Genomic DNA, 16,592 nt, shown 5'->3' on the forward strand with positions numbered 1-16,592 from the left:
GGTCTATATAACCTTGCTAGTCAAAGAACATGGTCCAGAGACCTGCAGTATCACCAGCACCTGGAAATGCAGAATCTCAGTCTCCACTCCAGTCTACTGAATCATAACCTGCATAGCAACAACATTCCCAGGTAGTTCACATCCACATTAAAGTTTGAGAAGCACAAAAACAGGAGAATAATGTTTTCAAATACATGGATAAACAACTAGAGATAGGTCTGGTGAAAGCAAAACAGTCTAGTGATTAAGAACACAGGCTCTGAATTTAGACAAACCTGAATTCAAATCTTGAACTAAGTATTGACTTAGCTGCGTGACTGACCAGATCCTTAATCCTTCTGAGCCTCATACTACTACTCTATAAAATCAAAATAATCATAAACTCCTGCTCTGTAAAGTAGCTGGAAGGATTATGAGACACCTATGTAAAGCATTCAGCGGCATATTTCATATAGGTAGCACTTTAAGTCTGTCAGCTATTTATTATTATATGTTGATGAGGAAAAGAAAAATAATCCTGCTATTACCAGCACCTACTTCTTCAAAAAAAACCTCTTACCTCTGCAAATTTAAGTATGTTGGTTATTTAAAAACTACACAGCAAAGCTGATACAGTAACAATAACCATAATATAAGGAACAGGGAAGATAATGGCATAAACTAACTGCATTAAGCTCAATGCCCACACCTACTACTAAAATCACTTTTGCATATCCCCAACATGCTCTTTTTAGCTACAAGAGAGCAGCAGCCATTGCAGTTTAACCTGGGGATTTCAAGGGAATCTTTAGAATTAACACATAATAAAAGAGGTTGTTTTTCTCTTTATTATACAAAGATACAATTTATGCTAAATTAAAAGTTTCCATTATGGCTCATCTGGAAGAAAATAATTTACTTGTTTTCATTGTTTTAACCTTCCAGAGCGAATGGCACAGATAATATATAGTATACAAACCCTTAGTGATTAGAAGTCTGATTATTAAATTTTACATGGAAGAGATCTAAACCCCTAACCTCCCTTCTAGGTAAAAACCATTTCCTATTCCCTCAATTTCTGCCCTTCAGAATGGTAAGGGGATGCCTCTTTCCAAGTAGCTGGTACTGAGTAGATGTTAGTTAAGGAGAACTAAAAAATTTACCACTTTTCAGCTTCTTTATAGAACAAGAAGATATTAATTAACACCAGAAGCAATTTCTTAGGACCAGAAATAAGCATCTACCAGGTGTCACTGCCATCTTTTCTTTGGTTCTAACAATTTAAAAAACACCTTTTGAAAAAACTATTCTAGAAATGCATAGGTACACTATTCTGCTGAATTTTTTTTATAATACAACAGAGGGTATACTGACACCACTAAAGATGCCAGAAGCTTGGCCTCACCCCAATCTTGCAAGCAATCCCTGATTTTGAAACATAAATACCAACAGCTATGCTGGTAAAGAAATGAGCAACTACAGGGATACTCTCCTTTTCTAGTTGCTGCTAGGAAGGCCTGGGACATTTCTTCCCTGTTAACACAGTCCCTTTCTTTACTGGTACTTGGACAATCTCACTCCCACTGTTGAGGTCTGGTACACAAAGAAGGAAAACATAAGTACCCACTCTCACTGCTGAGACTGCTCTGGGGGAAGGTTTGCTCCTGGCATCTCATGGTGGATCTCAGAAAGCTTTCAATTTCAGAAAGTAGTGGTTAGGTTCTACAGTACTATTAGTACTATATTTCAACTACATTATGGGTTAAATAAATTACAGAGAAGAAGCTGGGATACAATGGAAAGAGCATGAACTCTGGAGTCAGACAGACCTGGGTATGAATCCCGGCTCCAACATTTACTAGCTGTGTGAACTTGAGCAAGTCAGTTTATCTCTCAAAGCCTCAGTTTCCTCATCTGTAAAATGGGGGAAATTATCTACCTCGAAGGTGATGTTAAGAGTGAAATGAGATAATGTATGTAAAAGTGTATACTGGGGACTCAGATGTTAGTTCCCCTCTCCGCCCAAAATGAGTTTCTAAGCTATCCTAGAACACACAATTTATAACAATGCTTCTACAGAAAAAAATGTGTTTTGAGTGCCCCCAAATTATAATCAACTTGTAGAACACAATTCATTTATAGATTAAATGTCCACCTTTATTTTCTATCTTTAGTGATACAGAAACATCACCTAATGGAAGAGATATGAAAAAACAGAGTAAGTGAGGTCAATGTTCACTACCAAACTGAAGCAAGTTTTTCATTGGCTCTAATGAAAAAAATTCGGGCTTCCTAGGTGGCGCAGTGGTTAAGAATCCGCCTGCCAATGAAGGGTACACGGGTTCAAGCCCTGCTCCAGGAAGATCCCACATGCCGCGGAGCAACTAAGCCCGTGTGCCAAGAAAAAAAAAAAAAATTATCCGCACTCTAATGAAAAAAATTCCAACTCTATGGTATATTTTTTCCACAAATTCATCAAAAAGCACTTGTAACTATCAGTGACGGTTTTTGCATTATAAAATCACTGAAACAGTAAATTTACTTCAATACTTGAATGTCTTCTAAAATGATAATGCTAATGTTTTCACATTTCAAACACAGCTATTGCTAAAATATTTCTACAAAGAATGACACCATACATTATCAATTCTATACATAAAATTAAAAACAGACTCATCATTGGAAGAAAATAAACTTCCACATCACTTTGCAAACAATAACTCTTACCTCTGCATTTTCATGGCCTTCCAGGGTCATACAAATATCCAGGTCACTATCACGAAATCCAAATCCATTCTTAGAAGAGCCAAATAAGCACAATCTTGCCTTTTCTAAGCAAAGGAAAACAAAAGTCAAAAGTTTTATAATTATCAGGAAAGAGGAGTCTTCTATTAACTACTAAGGGCCTACCACAGGATAATCTTATCAATTCCATGGCTTAAATTACCTACCATTGGCAGATATACTGAGAAATTCCAAAACACTCACCTAAAGCCCAGATCTTATGCCCAAAATCTCACACCCATGTATCTAATTGGTTTTTCCATTTTTCCACAGACATCATAAATTCAACACGTCAAAACTAAACTAGCAACTTCACCTCAAACCTACTATTATTCCAATAATCCTTATTTCTCAGAAAAGAGTATCATCATCCATTCAGTTGCCTACACTCATAGATGTGGTTCTTAACACCTCTCAACTTGCACATCCAAACATTTACCAAGTCCTTTAGCTTCTTCCAACTTAACTATCTCATAAATTCTTCTACTTTTATTCATTCTCAACATCAAGACCAATAGTTAAGATCAATATTTAGAGATTTATCTCTTGGAAATAAACTAGTTTTTTCAGGGCACAATTCAAGCAGTTTTACAAAGATCACCTTAGTATACAGAATTAATTCTCCTCTAAAAGTGAGGGATTCATCCAGTTGATATAAATTCTATATATATATATACATATACACATATATATATTATTAGGGTTATTCCTTCATGCTTAGTGTCACTCAATAACAGGTGCCACTTCATACAAGCTGTGGCTTAACAGGATTGGATTATTCTCCCTATTAATTCTTATAGCCTACACATTTAGATAACAAATTCTATATTTTCAAAATTTTATCCTCCTATTCAGTTCTGATGCCCTACTTGAAATCGATGACAACTGAGAGACATAAAAGAAGAAGCTACATTCATCAGCAAATAAAAAAGTGCATGGTATTCATATAACAGGAACTTAGATTTGGTCAATACTTTATACACTAGCAAATATAATTAAAAATAGAAACTTGTAGCATAAAAACAGATCATCTTTTAAAGGTATAAACTCATTCCAATTACAAATCAACTCTTTATCCTTTTCTAAAATATTTGGCCACAGAACTCTTGATTCTTCACCCCCATGCCCAAAATCTGCTCCCTTCTGCTATTTTTTTTTTGCCATCTCAATTAAATAGCATCACCCAACTAGTGCAGGAAAACCTTAAAACCGTCCTTGACTCCTTTCTTTTTCTTACATCTAACATGTAATGCATCAGGAAATCCTGCTGACTCTATATTTAAAATATATTCTCAATCTTACCACTTCTCATCTATCCTTCCAAATCACTATTATGTCTCATCTGAACTTACACAACAGCTTCCTAAATGTTCTGCTTGCTTGTATTCTTATGGACCTGTACTCCATTCTCTCAGATCATGTCACTTATGTGTTAAAACCCTCCAGAAGCTTCTCATTAGACATTAAAAATAAAATTCAAAGTCCTTCTACCAATATCTATAAGACTCTAATCATCCAAACTCTAGGTTAATTCTCTGACCTCACCTTTCTATTACAGTCTACCTCACACACTCCACTCAAGCCACACTAACTTTCAAGCATGTCAAACATAATTCAGTCATGGGGTATTATACTTGCTACTCCTTCTCTCTAGAATGTTCTCTCTTTGGAAATTCATAATAACTTGCTCCTTCATACTATTCTGCTCAAATGTCACCTTATCAGAGAGAACTACCACAACACCTCATCACTATCCTTTTAACTCTTGTACTTTAACAGTATTTATTATTTCCTGATATTATATAATTTACTTATTTGTCAGCTGACTGTCTGTTATCCCTCTTAATATAAACTTCATGAGAGCAGGTTTCACCTCTTTTATGAGCACTGTATCCCCAGCACCTAGAATAGTACCTAACACGTAACATGCAATAAACACTTTTTAAACAAATGAACAAAACTCAGATCAGGTGACTATAATAAGCAATCAATTTTGACATACGACATACCATCATATTCTTTTTGAATAAACTTTTCCAAGCCAATTAAAATTTGCTCCCTGTTGTGTTGTTCAGAAAAAGGTGGTGACAATTCATCTAAGTTAAAAAAAGAAAAGGAGAAAGAAAAGAAAAAGAAATCTGAAAATGTCTTCAATTTTTTACCATAAAACTTTACTTTTCTTCATTATTTGTTGACTTCTCTGACATTAAAATCACAAATGTTACTGGGGAAGGAAAGAGCAGAGAAAGAGCAGAAAAAATAATTTTATAGATTTATGTACATTTCACATGATCATTTTCCTTATGAAACAGCTACAAGATACACTTTCTTCTACAAATTATTTAATCTTTTTTTCAGACAATCCACTCTCTTCCATATACATGCTGGTTTTTTCCCTCCTGTTAAGACTATTCGCATCTTGTTACACCAGGTACCCAACTCAAATCTAACAATTCCCTCAAATGCCTGGTCAAGATTCATAAATTCTCGATAAGCCGCTTTGTCCAATCACAGCATTTAATGACCTCTCCTTAATTGAATTTCCTTAGTTCTCCAAACCTTTTGTCAGTTTAGTTTATACTGTCCTTTCAGTTTTCTAGTTGTTTTATTTATATTCATTTTATTTTCCAAATAAGACCATACACTCCTTAAGAATAGTCTTTTTTTTCTTCTATCTCCTCCTCCAGACTCATCTCCAAGAGTTAATATGGTAAGGAATTAAATATTCAGCTTTTGAAAAACAAATGCAACATCAGTGGTTACAAGCTGAACTGCTGAAATACAGGTGATTTTTTTTTGGAGTGGAGAAACTGTTCTATATGATACGCTAACGGTAATATATGACATGATGCACTTGTAAACATCCATAGAACTTTGTAGTACAAAGAGTCAACTTTATGGTATGCAAATTTTTAAAAATCATCTAGGAGGTCAGGGAATCTCAGGATGGAATGCAGTCTATAACAAAAGACTCCAACTGTATTATAAATGTATAAGAAAACCTCACTCAAGGGAGTGGGGCAGAAAAAGTGCTAATCTAAGTAACTTTTAGAATAAGTAGTCTGTAAGACTAAGGGTTAAAGGAATTGCACACAAGCACTATACTCTAACTGATAAAGTTGCTTCCCACTGGGGTATAGGATAACAGTTCTGATAATACTATACATGTGTACTTAAATGGAACAATTAAATAAATGGGTGGCACATGGTGGGAGCCAGGTTTCTCACTATGGGCGTTGAATGTTTACAGATAAGCAGAAAGAGGAGGCTGGAAAAAGCCATGTGGTAATGTATTAGAGTTGGAGACACCAGTACAAAGTCATGGTTAGCTTAATAAAGGTAAGATGGTCACACGGAAATATTTCTAGCCATGTGTATATACATGGGTTAGTATACATACATAAATTTTCTTGCTTGGAGAGGACCTAGAAACACCACCACCCAGTAATAACAAGCACTCTAACACCCAGATCTTGGTTAGGCGATAAAAATAGTAGTATTGGATTTATAACCCAAAGGATAAAATATCCATGAGTCTATATTAAGATAAATAAATGAGTCAATAAATAAAAACAAATGTAGTAACTTATATCTTAATTAAGCTGCTAAATAAGAATGTGCCATGGTCCAGCCATTCAACTCCTAGGTATTTTACCCAAAAGGAATGAAAGCTTATGTCCATACTCAGGCCCAAATATGAAATGTGCACAGTAGGTTTACTTACAATAGCCAAATTTTAGAAACAAACAAAATATTCACCAACAAGTGAATGGTAAACAAAATGTGGTATAGCCATACAACAGAACACAACTCAGCACTAAAAAGGAATGAACCACTGATACACACCACAACATAGATGAATCTCAAAATAATTATGCTAAGTGAAAGAAGCTAGATCCCCTCATTTAAAAAAAAAAAAAAAAAAAGTACATTCCATATGATTCTATTTACCAAAACTCTAGAAAAATTCAAATTAATCAACAGTGACAAAAAGGAGGTAAGTAGTTGCCTGGCAGGAGGCAAAGACAGGCAAGGGTAAAAGGGAGGGATTACAATGGAGAACTAAATGTTATGACATCAGGAACTTTATCTTACCTGGAACACAGCAAGTACTGAAAAATTGTTTGCTGAGTGAAGGTTTATTCCCGGTACACCATAAATGTTTGTTGAAAAATGGTATGTAAGGCTTTACCCAAAATCTTTATAGCCTTATCTCTCTCTATTACCTTTCTTATACTCTACCAAAGTTAGGGCAATTATTCTCCCAAACAAATTCTATACCCTATGCTTTTATGCATAATCTCTTATGTCTGAAAATGCAGTCCATCTCAAATGCCACATCATTAATTCCAACTCCTCTGATCTACTCCAGTTAAAATTAATTGTGTTTGAGCTGCATTTTGTTTACCACTGCTATAGGATGTAACACATTCTGCTTCCAATTACGTTTCATACATGTCTTATACATCCCTTCAGAGCAACACCGTGCAAAAAATTGCAATGATGGTAATGTTCTCTGTCCAGACTGTCCAATGCAGTAGCCACTAACCATATGTAACTACTCAGTACTTGAGGTGTCGTTAGTATAACTGAGGAACTTAATTTTTTATTTAATTTAATTTTAGTTAATTTAAATAGCCACAAATATCGAGTGACTACCATATTAGACAGCACAAATCCAGAGTCTAAGCTCCTTAAAAGCAACACTATGGACTCTGCATTCCCCTTGGCATTTACCACAGTGCCTTGCGCATAGTTGGCATTTAATAAATAAAAATGGTTGGCTCTCCAAACTATTTAAAAACCTCTACCCAAACAAAATGTAAGAAACTATTTTCAAATAAAAAAATAAATATTCAAAATCTAAGAAATAATCTAGTCTCAGTAAGTCGTTCTAGTAATAAAAGACTTACCAAAACATCTTTTACATACTAAATCAAGTATTTCCCGAAATCGATTTGTCATTGGTGGTAGAGGCTTTAGATCAATTTTCCTGAAATCCTCTGGGCAATCATTTTTTGAATGGCCATCCTTTTTGCAGATGCTGCATACTATTGTTGGCGGCTATACAAAGGTAAAAAAAAAATCTAATAATCAAATAAACTATTGAGGGACTTCATCATCACTTACAAAGCAGTACAAAAAGAAACTTTTATGTAACTCAGTCTGATAACCTGTACTTTCGAGAGGTTAAAGAAAAAGCATGTTAATGAAATACGGTATTAAATGTAAAAAAAAAAAACATTTTTTTGAGCCAACCACTAATTTTCTTCTCCACTAAAATGATATAACCAATGATTAGATTTACCTGAAGATGTAAGATAAAGGGATGCAAAAGGTACAGGTTAATTCAAACAGTGTGATCAGCTCCCAAAATGAAATGCATGCATCACATTTTAATCTATTACGGTCTTTAACAAAGTAGATTATAAAGAAATTTCAAGTGGCACCTTTCATTTCACTCCAAACATTTTCTATCTTCAGAGTCAATCAATTTTAGAACCACTGCTTGACTAGTTGGTTCAATTTCATTACATTAGTATGGTACTCAAGAAACCAAACTGAAAGGCTGAACTCTAAAAGTAACTTACCTTCACACAGGAACAACTCTTATGCAATAGCCACAAACAACTTTCAAACCCTGTAACACCATTTTAAATGTACTCCAATGGACTACCAGACAGGGAACCAAAACAGTAAAAATTCATACCAATTACTTGGAAAAAAAAAAAAAAACACATATGGTTAAGGAAGAGGACTACTATTTTCTTTATTGTAATATGCCTAGGAACTTAGCTTCTTCCTCCAGGGTTCTCCTGGACATCTACCTAGGCAAATATATACAGAAACCTCTATTTGTGGGAATGCTGTGCTGTGGGCTTATTAACAGTACCACTGAAATTTTTATCAGCTTTCTAAACCTTTTTTAAAAATGACATCTTTATCAGGAAATTTTAGAAAAGTGTTACAGATAACTAGAGAAGAGAAATAAAATTGGAGAAATAGTTACCCCTAAGATACGTTTCCAGGAAAAAAAAAAGTATAAAAAATGTAAACTGCAGTTATACTATTAAGAGGCCTTTCTAAAATTCTGCCATTTATGTCATCCTTTTAATAATCCACGTGCCCTACATACTACAATCTAAACAAAATGGGACAGAGTATCCTTACAAAGGATGAAGAAATACAGCTTAGAAATTAGGTTAAAATTTTTAATGCCTGTCAATAAACAACTATTGATAAAACAATAAAACTTGATGACTTTTCAGAGTTTTTGCTGTATTCTACTTGATTTACACATTATCTATAGAATCATTTTTTCATCCTAGGTGTTCATACTATTTCAATTATGTACACTGCACTTGAAGCAATGTAACAGCTAAAACTTTTATTAACAAAGTAATTATTTTCTACTACAAAGTAGCTTATTTTCTGTTTGCTCGTCTTTTTATCTTCTATAATTTATCAAGTTAAAGTTCAGACTATCCCACTTTAAAAGCAGAAAAGTTAAGACTCCTGCAACTCATAAGGGATATGCCAAAATCCAAAGAAAGCTCAGTGGCAGACACAGGATCTGAATTCTTCACTGCGGCAGGGGGAGGGGCGGTTCCTGATCTTAGTTTTAACTCAGCTATCTTTAGTTAAGTTTATACACCAGCCACTGACGCCCACCAAAAAAACTTTGAAATAGAATACTATTAAAGTTTACAGACATTGTATTCTCCTTTGTGAAAGTAAATACAATCATATGTATAAAAAATAAGCAAAATTTAAAATATATGCTGCCTTTACAAAACTCACTTTCATAAAATAATCTGATGAATCCTTTCATATATGAGAAAGTTAAGCAAACCAACAGTAATAGAGTGCTGAAACCTTTCAGGGTTTCATATACATTCTTAAAAGGTGACTACAGGCAAAAATACAAAAAGTAAAAGAAACATATACACCCAAATACCATCCCTAAACAATAGTCTACCATCAAAGAAGCTATTTTTACATTTCTTAATCTAAAAACTGTAAATATAGAGTCATACAACAACCACAAAACCTTACAGATTATTTACAAACTGTACCCTACCTTGCCAGAGGTTAAAATAAACTTATCAAACACAAAATATAATTCCTGGGTGGGGTGGTTATCATCACCAAGGTCAGAAGCATCTTCTGTAGTTTTGCAGTTGCAAGAGGTAGCAGATGTGTCAGTGCACACAATCTGATGTGAACTTTCTGTTTCTAAATTTGACCTGCAGTCTGTCCCAGCAGATTCATCTGGTTCAGGGGATTTATAACCAATGCAATTACACTGGCTGAGCTCCTTTTTAAAACAAGTCTCTGAAGGTGCTAAAACATCTTGTTTCTTAATTGATTTTGGCTCTAATTCACTGCTTTCACTGGTAGAAAGAGATGAAGATTCCTGTCCATGCTCAGCCAAATCTAGTTCATTTATCAACAAATTATCATCTTCAGTAATACATCTCTGTGATGTACATTCCATTTCATCATATTTATCAGATTGACCTCTTTCTGCACTTATTTTTTCTGTGCTTTCCCCAAGTAGAATGCAACAATTGGATGCCATATTTTCAGAGTTCACTGGTTTCTTACTGCTTATTTTCCCCTTCTCCTTTTTCATGGAATCCACTGTAGATTTATCTCCACCCTTCCTCTGAGGACAGGCAAAATACCGATAAGCTGCCCTGAATCTCTCCACAACATATTCATAAACAAGTTGGCTGTTTAAGCTCCGTGCAACATTCCTCTTGATTGAAAACGGATCTAGTAAAAAAGAAAATGGTCAGTAACTAAGTATCTACTAACAAACTACATTTCCAAGCTTATACAAACAGCTACACTGTCAGCAGAGTACATTTTCCCAAAATTTTTCTAATGTAAACTCCCAATGACAGTTCCTGCAAACTGAGTAGTGGAAATAAAATAGCAACATCTTTCCTTTGTTTCTGTCATAAAATAAAAAGCTAAAAGAAAAAGAGAGAAAATAAAATCAGGTAATTAATGAGAGCATGGCAAAAAAGGCCAACAGTAATTACAAAATTTCAGTGATGAAATTGCTATAAAAAGCTCTGATAATAAGCTTCCCTATACTGTTTTTGAATGAAATTTTTCAAGCTCTAGGACCTATTAATAATTTTCATCTCTTGTCATAGTATTCTTTAGCTACATACTGCTTGCAATTTAAACAAATAAAATATAACCTAAAACTCTCCAGGCTTCAAGTTATACTGATTTTAAGATTTAACTTCAGTAATACCAGAAAATTAAAGAGAGAAAGAAGGAGAAATAATAGAAAGAAAAGTAGAAAGAAACCTAAGAACATAAAAATTAAACCAAAATTTAAATTCTGATCCAATCTAAAATGGCTATGCTGAGAAGACCTGCATCAACTGAATCCTCATTATTAAGAGCATAGAACAGAGTTCCAAAAATGTTTATTCTTTTTACATCTTATAAGCCTTAAATACAAATATGCCCCAGGAAAAAAGAATGGAAAAAAGACAATACACATTTTTCCTCACTACTGAAAATCATTAAGTAAAAGGATTAACAGGCCAGGCTTCAGATTGTTAATATTGGGGCATCTGTTACTTTTTACGGTTACCTAAATCCATAGTCTTTAAAAAGCTTTATCTAGACTCTTTCCCTTTTCTAGAAGAAAAAGAAGGCAAAGAGAAATTATGATGGCTGCAGGCTTCAGAGATCATTTATTTACCATACGTAAGGGAGTACAAGATTTGAGAGTACGTGTTTGAGTGTATGAGAATACCTGTAAATTCAACACACAGTAGAGAAGGACTGCAGAGGATGGAGGGAACAGAAAAATGTGTAGTCTAAAACAGACTAAAATGATGCAGAGAAATTCCACTTCCTACCTATAAAAAGTGAGCAAGATGTTATGGAATTTAATTTTTTATTAAGAATTTAGAAGCCATACTATTTATTTCTGTATCTTTAAAGATCTTAATGTTCTTGGGATTTGATGTGAAACCTTAGTTGTCAACATCAATTGTTCGTTTTTCCTTTAGCTTAGCCACATTTAACAGATGAGGTACTTGACAAGACGAAAATTGAATTTTAAAATTATACTTTAACATAATTTTATGACAAATCTATTCAAAAATATCTTACAGTATTCATATAGCTATTATATTTTTCTATATTTCTGAAATTTTTCACAACTAAAAAATAAAAATAAAGGCCTGTAAATAAGCTAATTACCCTAGCCATTATAATACTTACAGATTGGAAATTTTTAAATAAGTGTTAATTCTATAAAGCTATCATGGACTTGATAAAAGAATTTCTCCAAATTCTTGGCTACAAAGCCAAGGGATAAAATTTACAACGTTACATTAGAAATAGATGATGAGAAGCACACACAAAAAATTCTACAAACGAAATATAACATATCTCACCTTCAATGGCTATTCGCCTTTTAGGCCAGTTTTTGTTTTCTCTTGTTAAAATATCTTGTATCCGTACACATATGACATATTCCTCCAAAGCAAAATCCAGTGTGTAAAATTTTAGCAGCTCTAACCATAACTGTCCCAGGGACACCTGATTTGGTGTTTCCAATGTTAAAGGAGACTGGAAAAGAAAAAATACCTTTCATTTAAGCGTCATACCTTTCATTTAAGCTTCATAAAATTATAGAATCATTTAATTTTCAATTTTAAAAACCTTAGAGATGACCTTTTCAAAAATGGAGGCATAAAGGAGTAAGTTACCAAAAAGCAATCTGCTGTACAGCTGGGAACAAAGTGTCCCAGATTACTGACTCCTAGAATTTTGTGTTCTTTCCACTAAACCAGTGATTCTCAACCTTAGCTGCACATTAGAATCACAGAGAGCACCAAAATCACTAATACCTGAGTCTGACACCACTCCCATCTCCCACACCCTTCCCAAGATTGTGATTTAATAGACTGAGATTTTTAAAGCTTGCTAAGTGATTTTCCTGTGCAGCCGAGGTTGCTAACCACTGTGTAACAACTAGTATAGCTCCTCCATTGCAGCGATTACTTTTAAAATCTATGTAAATGCCCAGGGCTTTCAAAAGCTAATTTCTTCATTCAACAAACATTTTAGAACCCACTATGTCCCTGAAATTGTGCTGGGGATATAAAAAAGTAATGGGAGCTCCCACTTAAACCATGTATCACTCACTCTTCCAAGTGCTGCACGTATATAACTATTAATTCTAACAACTATAAAGTAGATACTATAGGGCAAGGATTTGACTCAGGACCACCTGGCTACTGGGTCCACGTTGCTAATCATTATAGCATACTATCACTCAAACAAGGTGAGGTCCTATTTCATAGACTACTAGGAGAGGAAGAGACCATTTAACAATTACAGTAAAGGCTACATGCTAAAATGGTCTCTAAATCAGGGGGATCTTAACAGAAAAGGTAATACCTGAATTCTAAAGGGATTACCGAGATGAATGCAGGCTAAAAGTGACCACTAAGGCGTATAAAGGCAGAAAACAGTCATTCACTCATTCCATTATACAACTATTCATTGAGTGCCTACTATGTGCCAGGCACTTGGGATATATATACGGGGAAAAAGAAAAAAAAAAAACAAAGATCTTTGCCTTAGTGAAGCTTACATTCTAGGGGAAGAAGACAATAAACCACAAACTTAATAAGTAAATTACACAGTAAGTTAGAAGTGCTGTGGAAATAAGAAAAAGTTGCGTAGGTTTAGTAGAAGGGATGAGATACGGGAGCAGAAGATTTCAGTGTTGAATAGAGTGGTCAGGACAGGACTCATTGAGAAGGTATGATATGAAGAAGAGGGAAAAGGGTTCTAAGAATAGGAAATAGAGCAAACACACTAAAGTAGGAGTGTAAGTAGCATTAAAAAGAAAACGAAGAAAACTAGTGTGGCAGAAAGGGGAGAGGAAAACAAAGAGCTAATCAGTAAGAACTCTTTGGCTTTTATTCTAAATTAAATGAGGAGCAACTGAAGCATTTCAAGCGTGGGGAGGGAGAAGGGCATGATCTGACTTCAGTTTTGCAAGAACCATTCTGATTGTTGTGTCGAGAACAGACTATAAAGGGGGCAAGGGTAAATGCAGGGAAACTTATTATGAGGCTGTGGTAGTAATCCAGACCAGGATGGTAACAGGGAAGGTGGTCAAATTATGGATGTATTTTGAAATAGAGATGACAGGATTTCCTGACAGACTTGGTATGGGCTATGAAAGAGCAAAGTAAAAGATGACTCCAAGGTTTTTGAGTGAAGCGCCATCAACTGACATGGGAAAACTGCATGTGGAGCAAGGGGAAGACACAGAGTTCAGTTTTAGACACATTAAGATTCAGACATCTACTAGACATCTAAGTAGAGACATTAAATAGACTTTTGGAGATATAATTATAGAGTTCAGGAGAGAGGTCTGGCCTAAGATTTAAACGTGGGACTCATCATCATACAGATGGTACTTAAAATCCATGGGATTGAATGAGATCACCAAGGGAATGTAGACACAGAAAATGGGGGGAAGGGGAATGAAGGACTGAAACCCAGAATACTCCAACAATATTAAAGAGATTGGAGAGGAAAGGAGGGACCAACAAAGAGACTGAGAAGGAAATATCAGCCATGGGTATGGTATCCTGTCAAGTTAAGAAATTTTTTAGAGAAGGAACTAATCAACTGGCAAATGTTGCTGATAAGTCAAAAAAGATTAAAATTGAGAAATGACTATTGGATTTAGTCATGTGGAGGATACTGACACTGACGATACAAGTTTTGGCAGATTGATGGGGGTCAAAGCCTGAGTAGAGTGAGTTAAGAGGAAACAGAAATTGGAAATAATGTATATAAACAATTCTTTCAAGAAGTTTTTCTACAAAAGGAGCAAGGAAATAGCTGGAAGGGGAAGTGGTATCAAAATTTTCCTTTAAAGCGGGAGAAATAAAAGCATGTATGATTCAGTAGAGAATGAAAAATAGGTAACTTAGGATGGAAAGAGAAGAACTGCTAGACCTATGTTCTAGAATAGACTAGAAGGGATGGGACTAAAGACGCAAGTTAAGAAAATGACTTCAGATAGCAACACAGGAACTTCCTTCATGAAAGCAGGCAGCAAGGCAGAGTATTTAAGTACAGACAGTGGGAGATGGTGGTGGGAGTGGGAAGTTTTCTTTTGAGTGCTTCAGTTTTCTCAGAGAAGTAATAATAAGAGAGATCATTAGCTAAGAGTATTGATGGTTTGAGAAGAGAGTAGAAGGTAGTCTAGGAAAGTGGAAGAACTGAACATGTGTTCAGAGAACCACATATAATTCAGTATAGCTAAAGCAATGATTTCTGTAATGTTCACATTTTTGTAATAATACATCTGACTACTTCAGAAGACTACATGCTTCTGGAGGACACAATCTATGAATACTCATCTTGGGTTCTCTAGCACTCAAGATAATGCCTGGCACATAGCTGGTCCTTAATAAATGAATGTTGAATGATTAAATAAGCAAGCCACCCCCTAAAGGAGCACAAGGCCTTTATTTCTCCACCAATCTGGCAACATAGTCCCCACATGCCAAAGCTCTGGTCACAGCCCAACTCCTGAAGAAAATTTTTCTTATCTGAATGAAAAAGATGCAAGGAATTACCTCGATATGATTCAAACAATACAAGTCTTTCAAAATGAGGTATAAATTCATTAGGGAATCTTGGTACTGAAAAACTAAACCAGATCAACCCCTCACTTTACAGATGAGGAAAATGAGGCCAAGAGGCTTACTCAAGGTCAGTCAGTCAATCTACTATTAAAATAGCTTCAATTGAAGGCATCACAAATTCTACAGATAGAAAAACCAAAAACAAAAACAAAAAAAGCTTACTTTGCCATGTTTTTCCTTCATGGCATTACTTTGGTTGTCTGTTTCTGTCTTCTTGGTATCATCTTTTGGTTGGTCTGCCTTAGCTTTGTTTTCCTCAGCAATTGAGTTTTTCTCAGTTGCACTACTTGAATTATATTCCCACTTCACAAACTTCTCTTCTACTATGCCCTTCAGCTGAAAGTCATCCATTCTTTTTGGGTCAAAGCCTTCAATCTACATGAAAAGGCATTCCAAATTGGTAGTGGAAAAATTATTAAAAGAAAAAAAAAAGATGGACAAACAGACAAACCAGAATTCCAGCTTTAAATGTGTGAACAGAGCACTCTGCAAGAGCAAATTGCATATATACATGTGCATACAAGTTACAAACTGATGCTTACCCAACTTCCAAGTAAGCAAGGAAGAAGAGGGGGTTTTCTTTGTTGTAGGAAAAACATCACCATTAACGCAAAACAGTAAGAAGGGATTCCGCCATCAGTTTGGGAGTCAATATAGCACAACTGCAAAATGAGGGAGAAAAAAAGTACCACAATTTAACTTTCTTTCTGTTCCCCTCAAAATGAAAGTAGCTTTTACTTTCCTACCATAATCACTGTTAAAAGTTCAAATAATGAAAAATATAAGGAATGACCTGAAATCACAACACCCTGAAATAACTTTATATATGGTAACCATCTTTCCATTCATTTCCTTACTGCGTATGAAGACATATATATACCTTAGTTAAATGGAATCATATCACACATAGTGCTTTTACTGTGGACATTCATCTTTCTTCTACTTCTGCCTCAATGTTAACAATCTTCTATGTACTCTTCCATGTCTTTTTCTATACTCAAATAACCATATACAAATATACATACATCCCTATTTTCTATATAAACACAGGGAGGAGTTTATAGTTTTTGTCACTGTTTTACCAAAATTCTGTATTGTAGACATCTCTCT

General features: G+C 34.8%; 1 protein-coding gene across 8 annotated transcripts in view; it reads right to left on the minus strand.

Annotated features, from left to right (window-relative positions):
* TUT4 (terminal uridylyl transferase 4) overlaps window positions 1-16,592 on the minus strand; it is a 128,630-nt gene that overhangs the window by 39,546 nt on the left and 72,492 nt on the right. For 7 of the 8 annotated variants that reach the window (XM_057710860.1, XM_057710853.1, XM_057710869.1 and 4 more), the window contains exons 10-16: window positions 16,025-16,144; window positions 15,645-15,857; window positions 12,198-12,372; window positions 9,845-10,542; window positions 7,677-7,827; window positions 4,773-4,859; window positions 2,707-2,810 (exon numbers count right to left, since the gene is read on the minus strand). In XM_057710860.1, coding sequence (XP_057566843.1) covers window positions 2,707-2,810; window positions 4,773-4,859; window positions 7,677-7,827; window positions 9,845-10,542; window positions 12,198-12,372; window positions 15,645-15,857; window positions 16,025-16,144 — 1,548 coding nt within the window. The remainder of the gene's footprint in view (window positions 1-2,706; window positions 2,811-4,772; window positions 4,860-7,676; window positions 7,828-9,844; window positions 10,543-12,197; window positions 12,373-15,644; window positions 15,858-16,024; window positions 16,145-16,592) is intronic. The other variant, XM_057710870.1, reaches the window with a different exon arrangement.

The sequence above is a fragment of the Hippopotamus amphibius genome, chromosome 1 (genome assembly GCF_030028045.1).
Source record: "Hippopotamus amphibius kiboko isolate mHipAmp2 chromosome 1, mHipAmp2.hap2, whole genome shotgun sequence".
NCBI classification, from domain to species: domain Eukaryota; kingdom Metazoa; phylum Chordata; class Mammalia; order Artiodactyla; family Hippopotamidae; genus Hippopotamus; species Hippopotamus amphibius.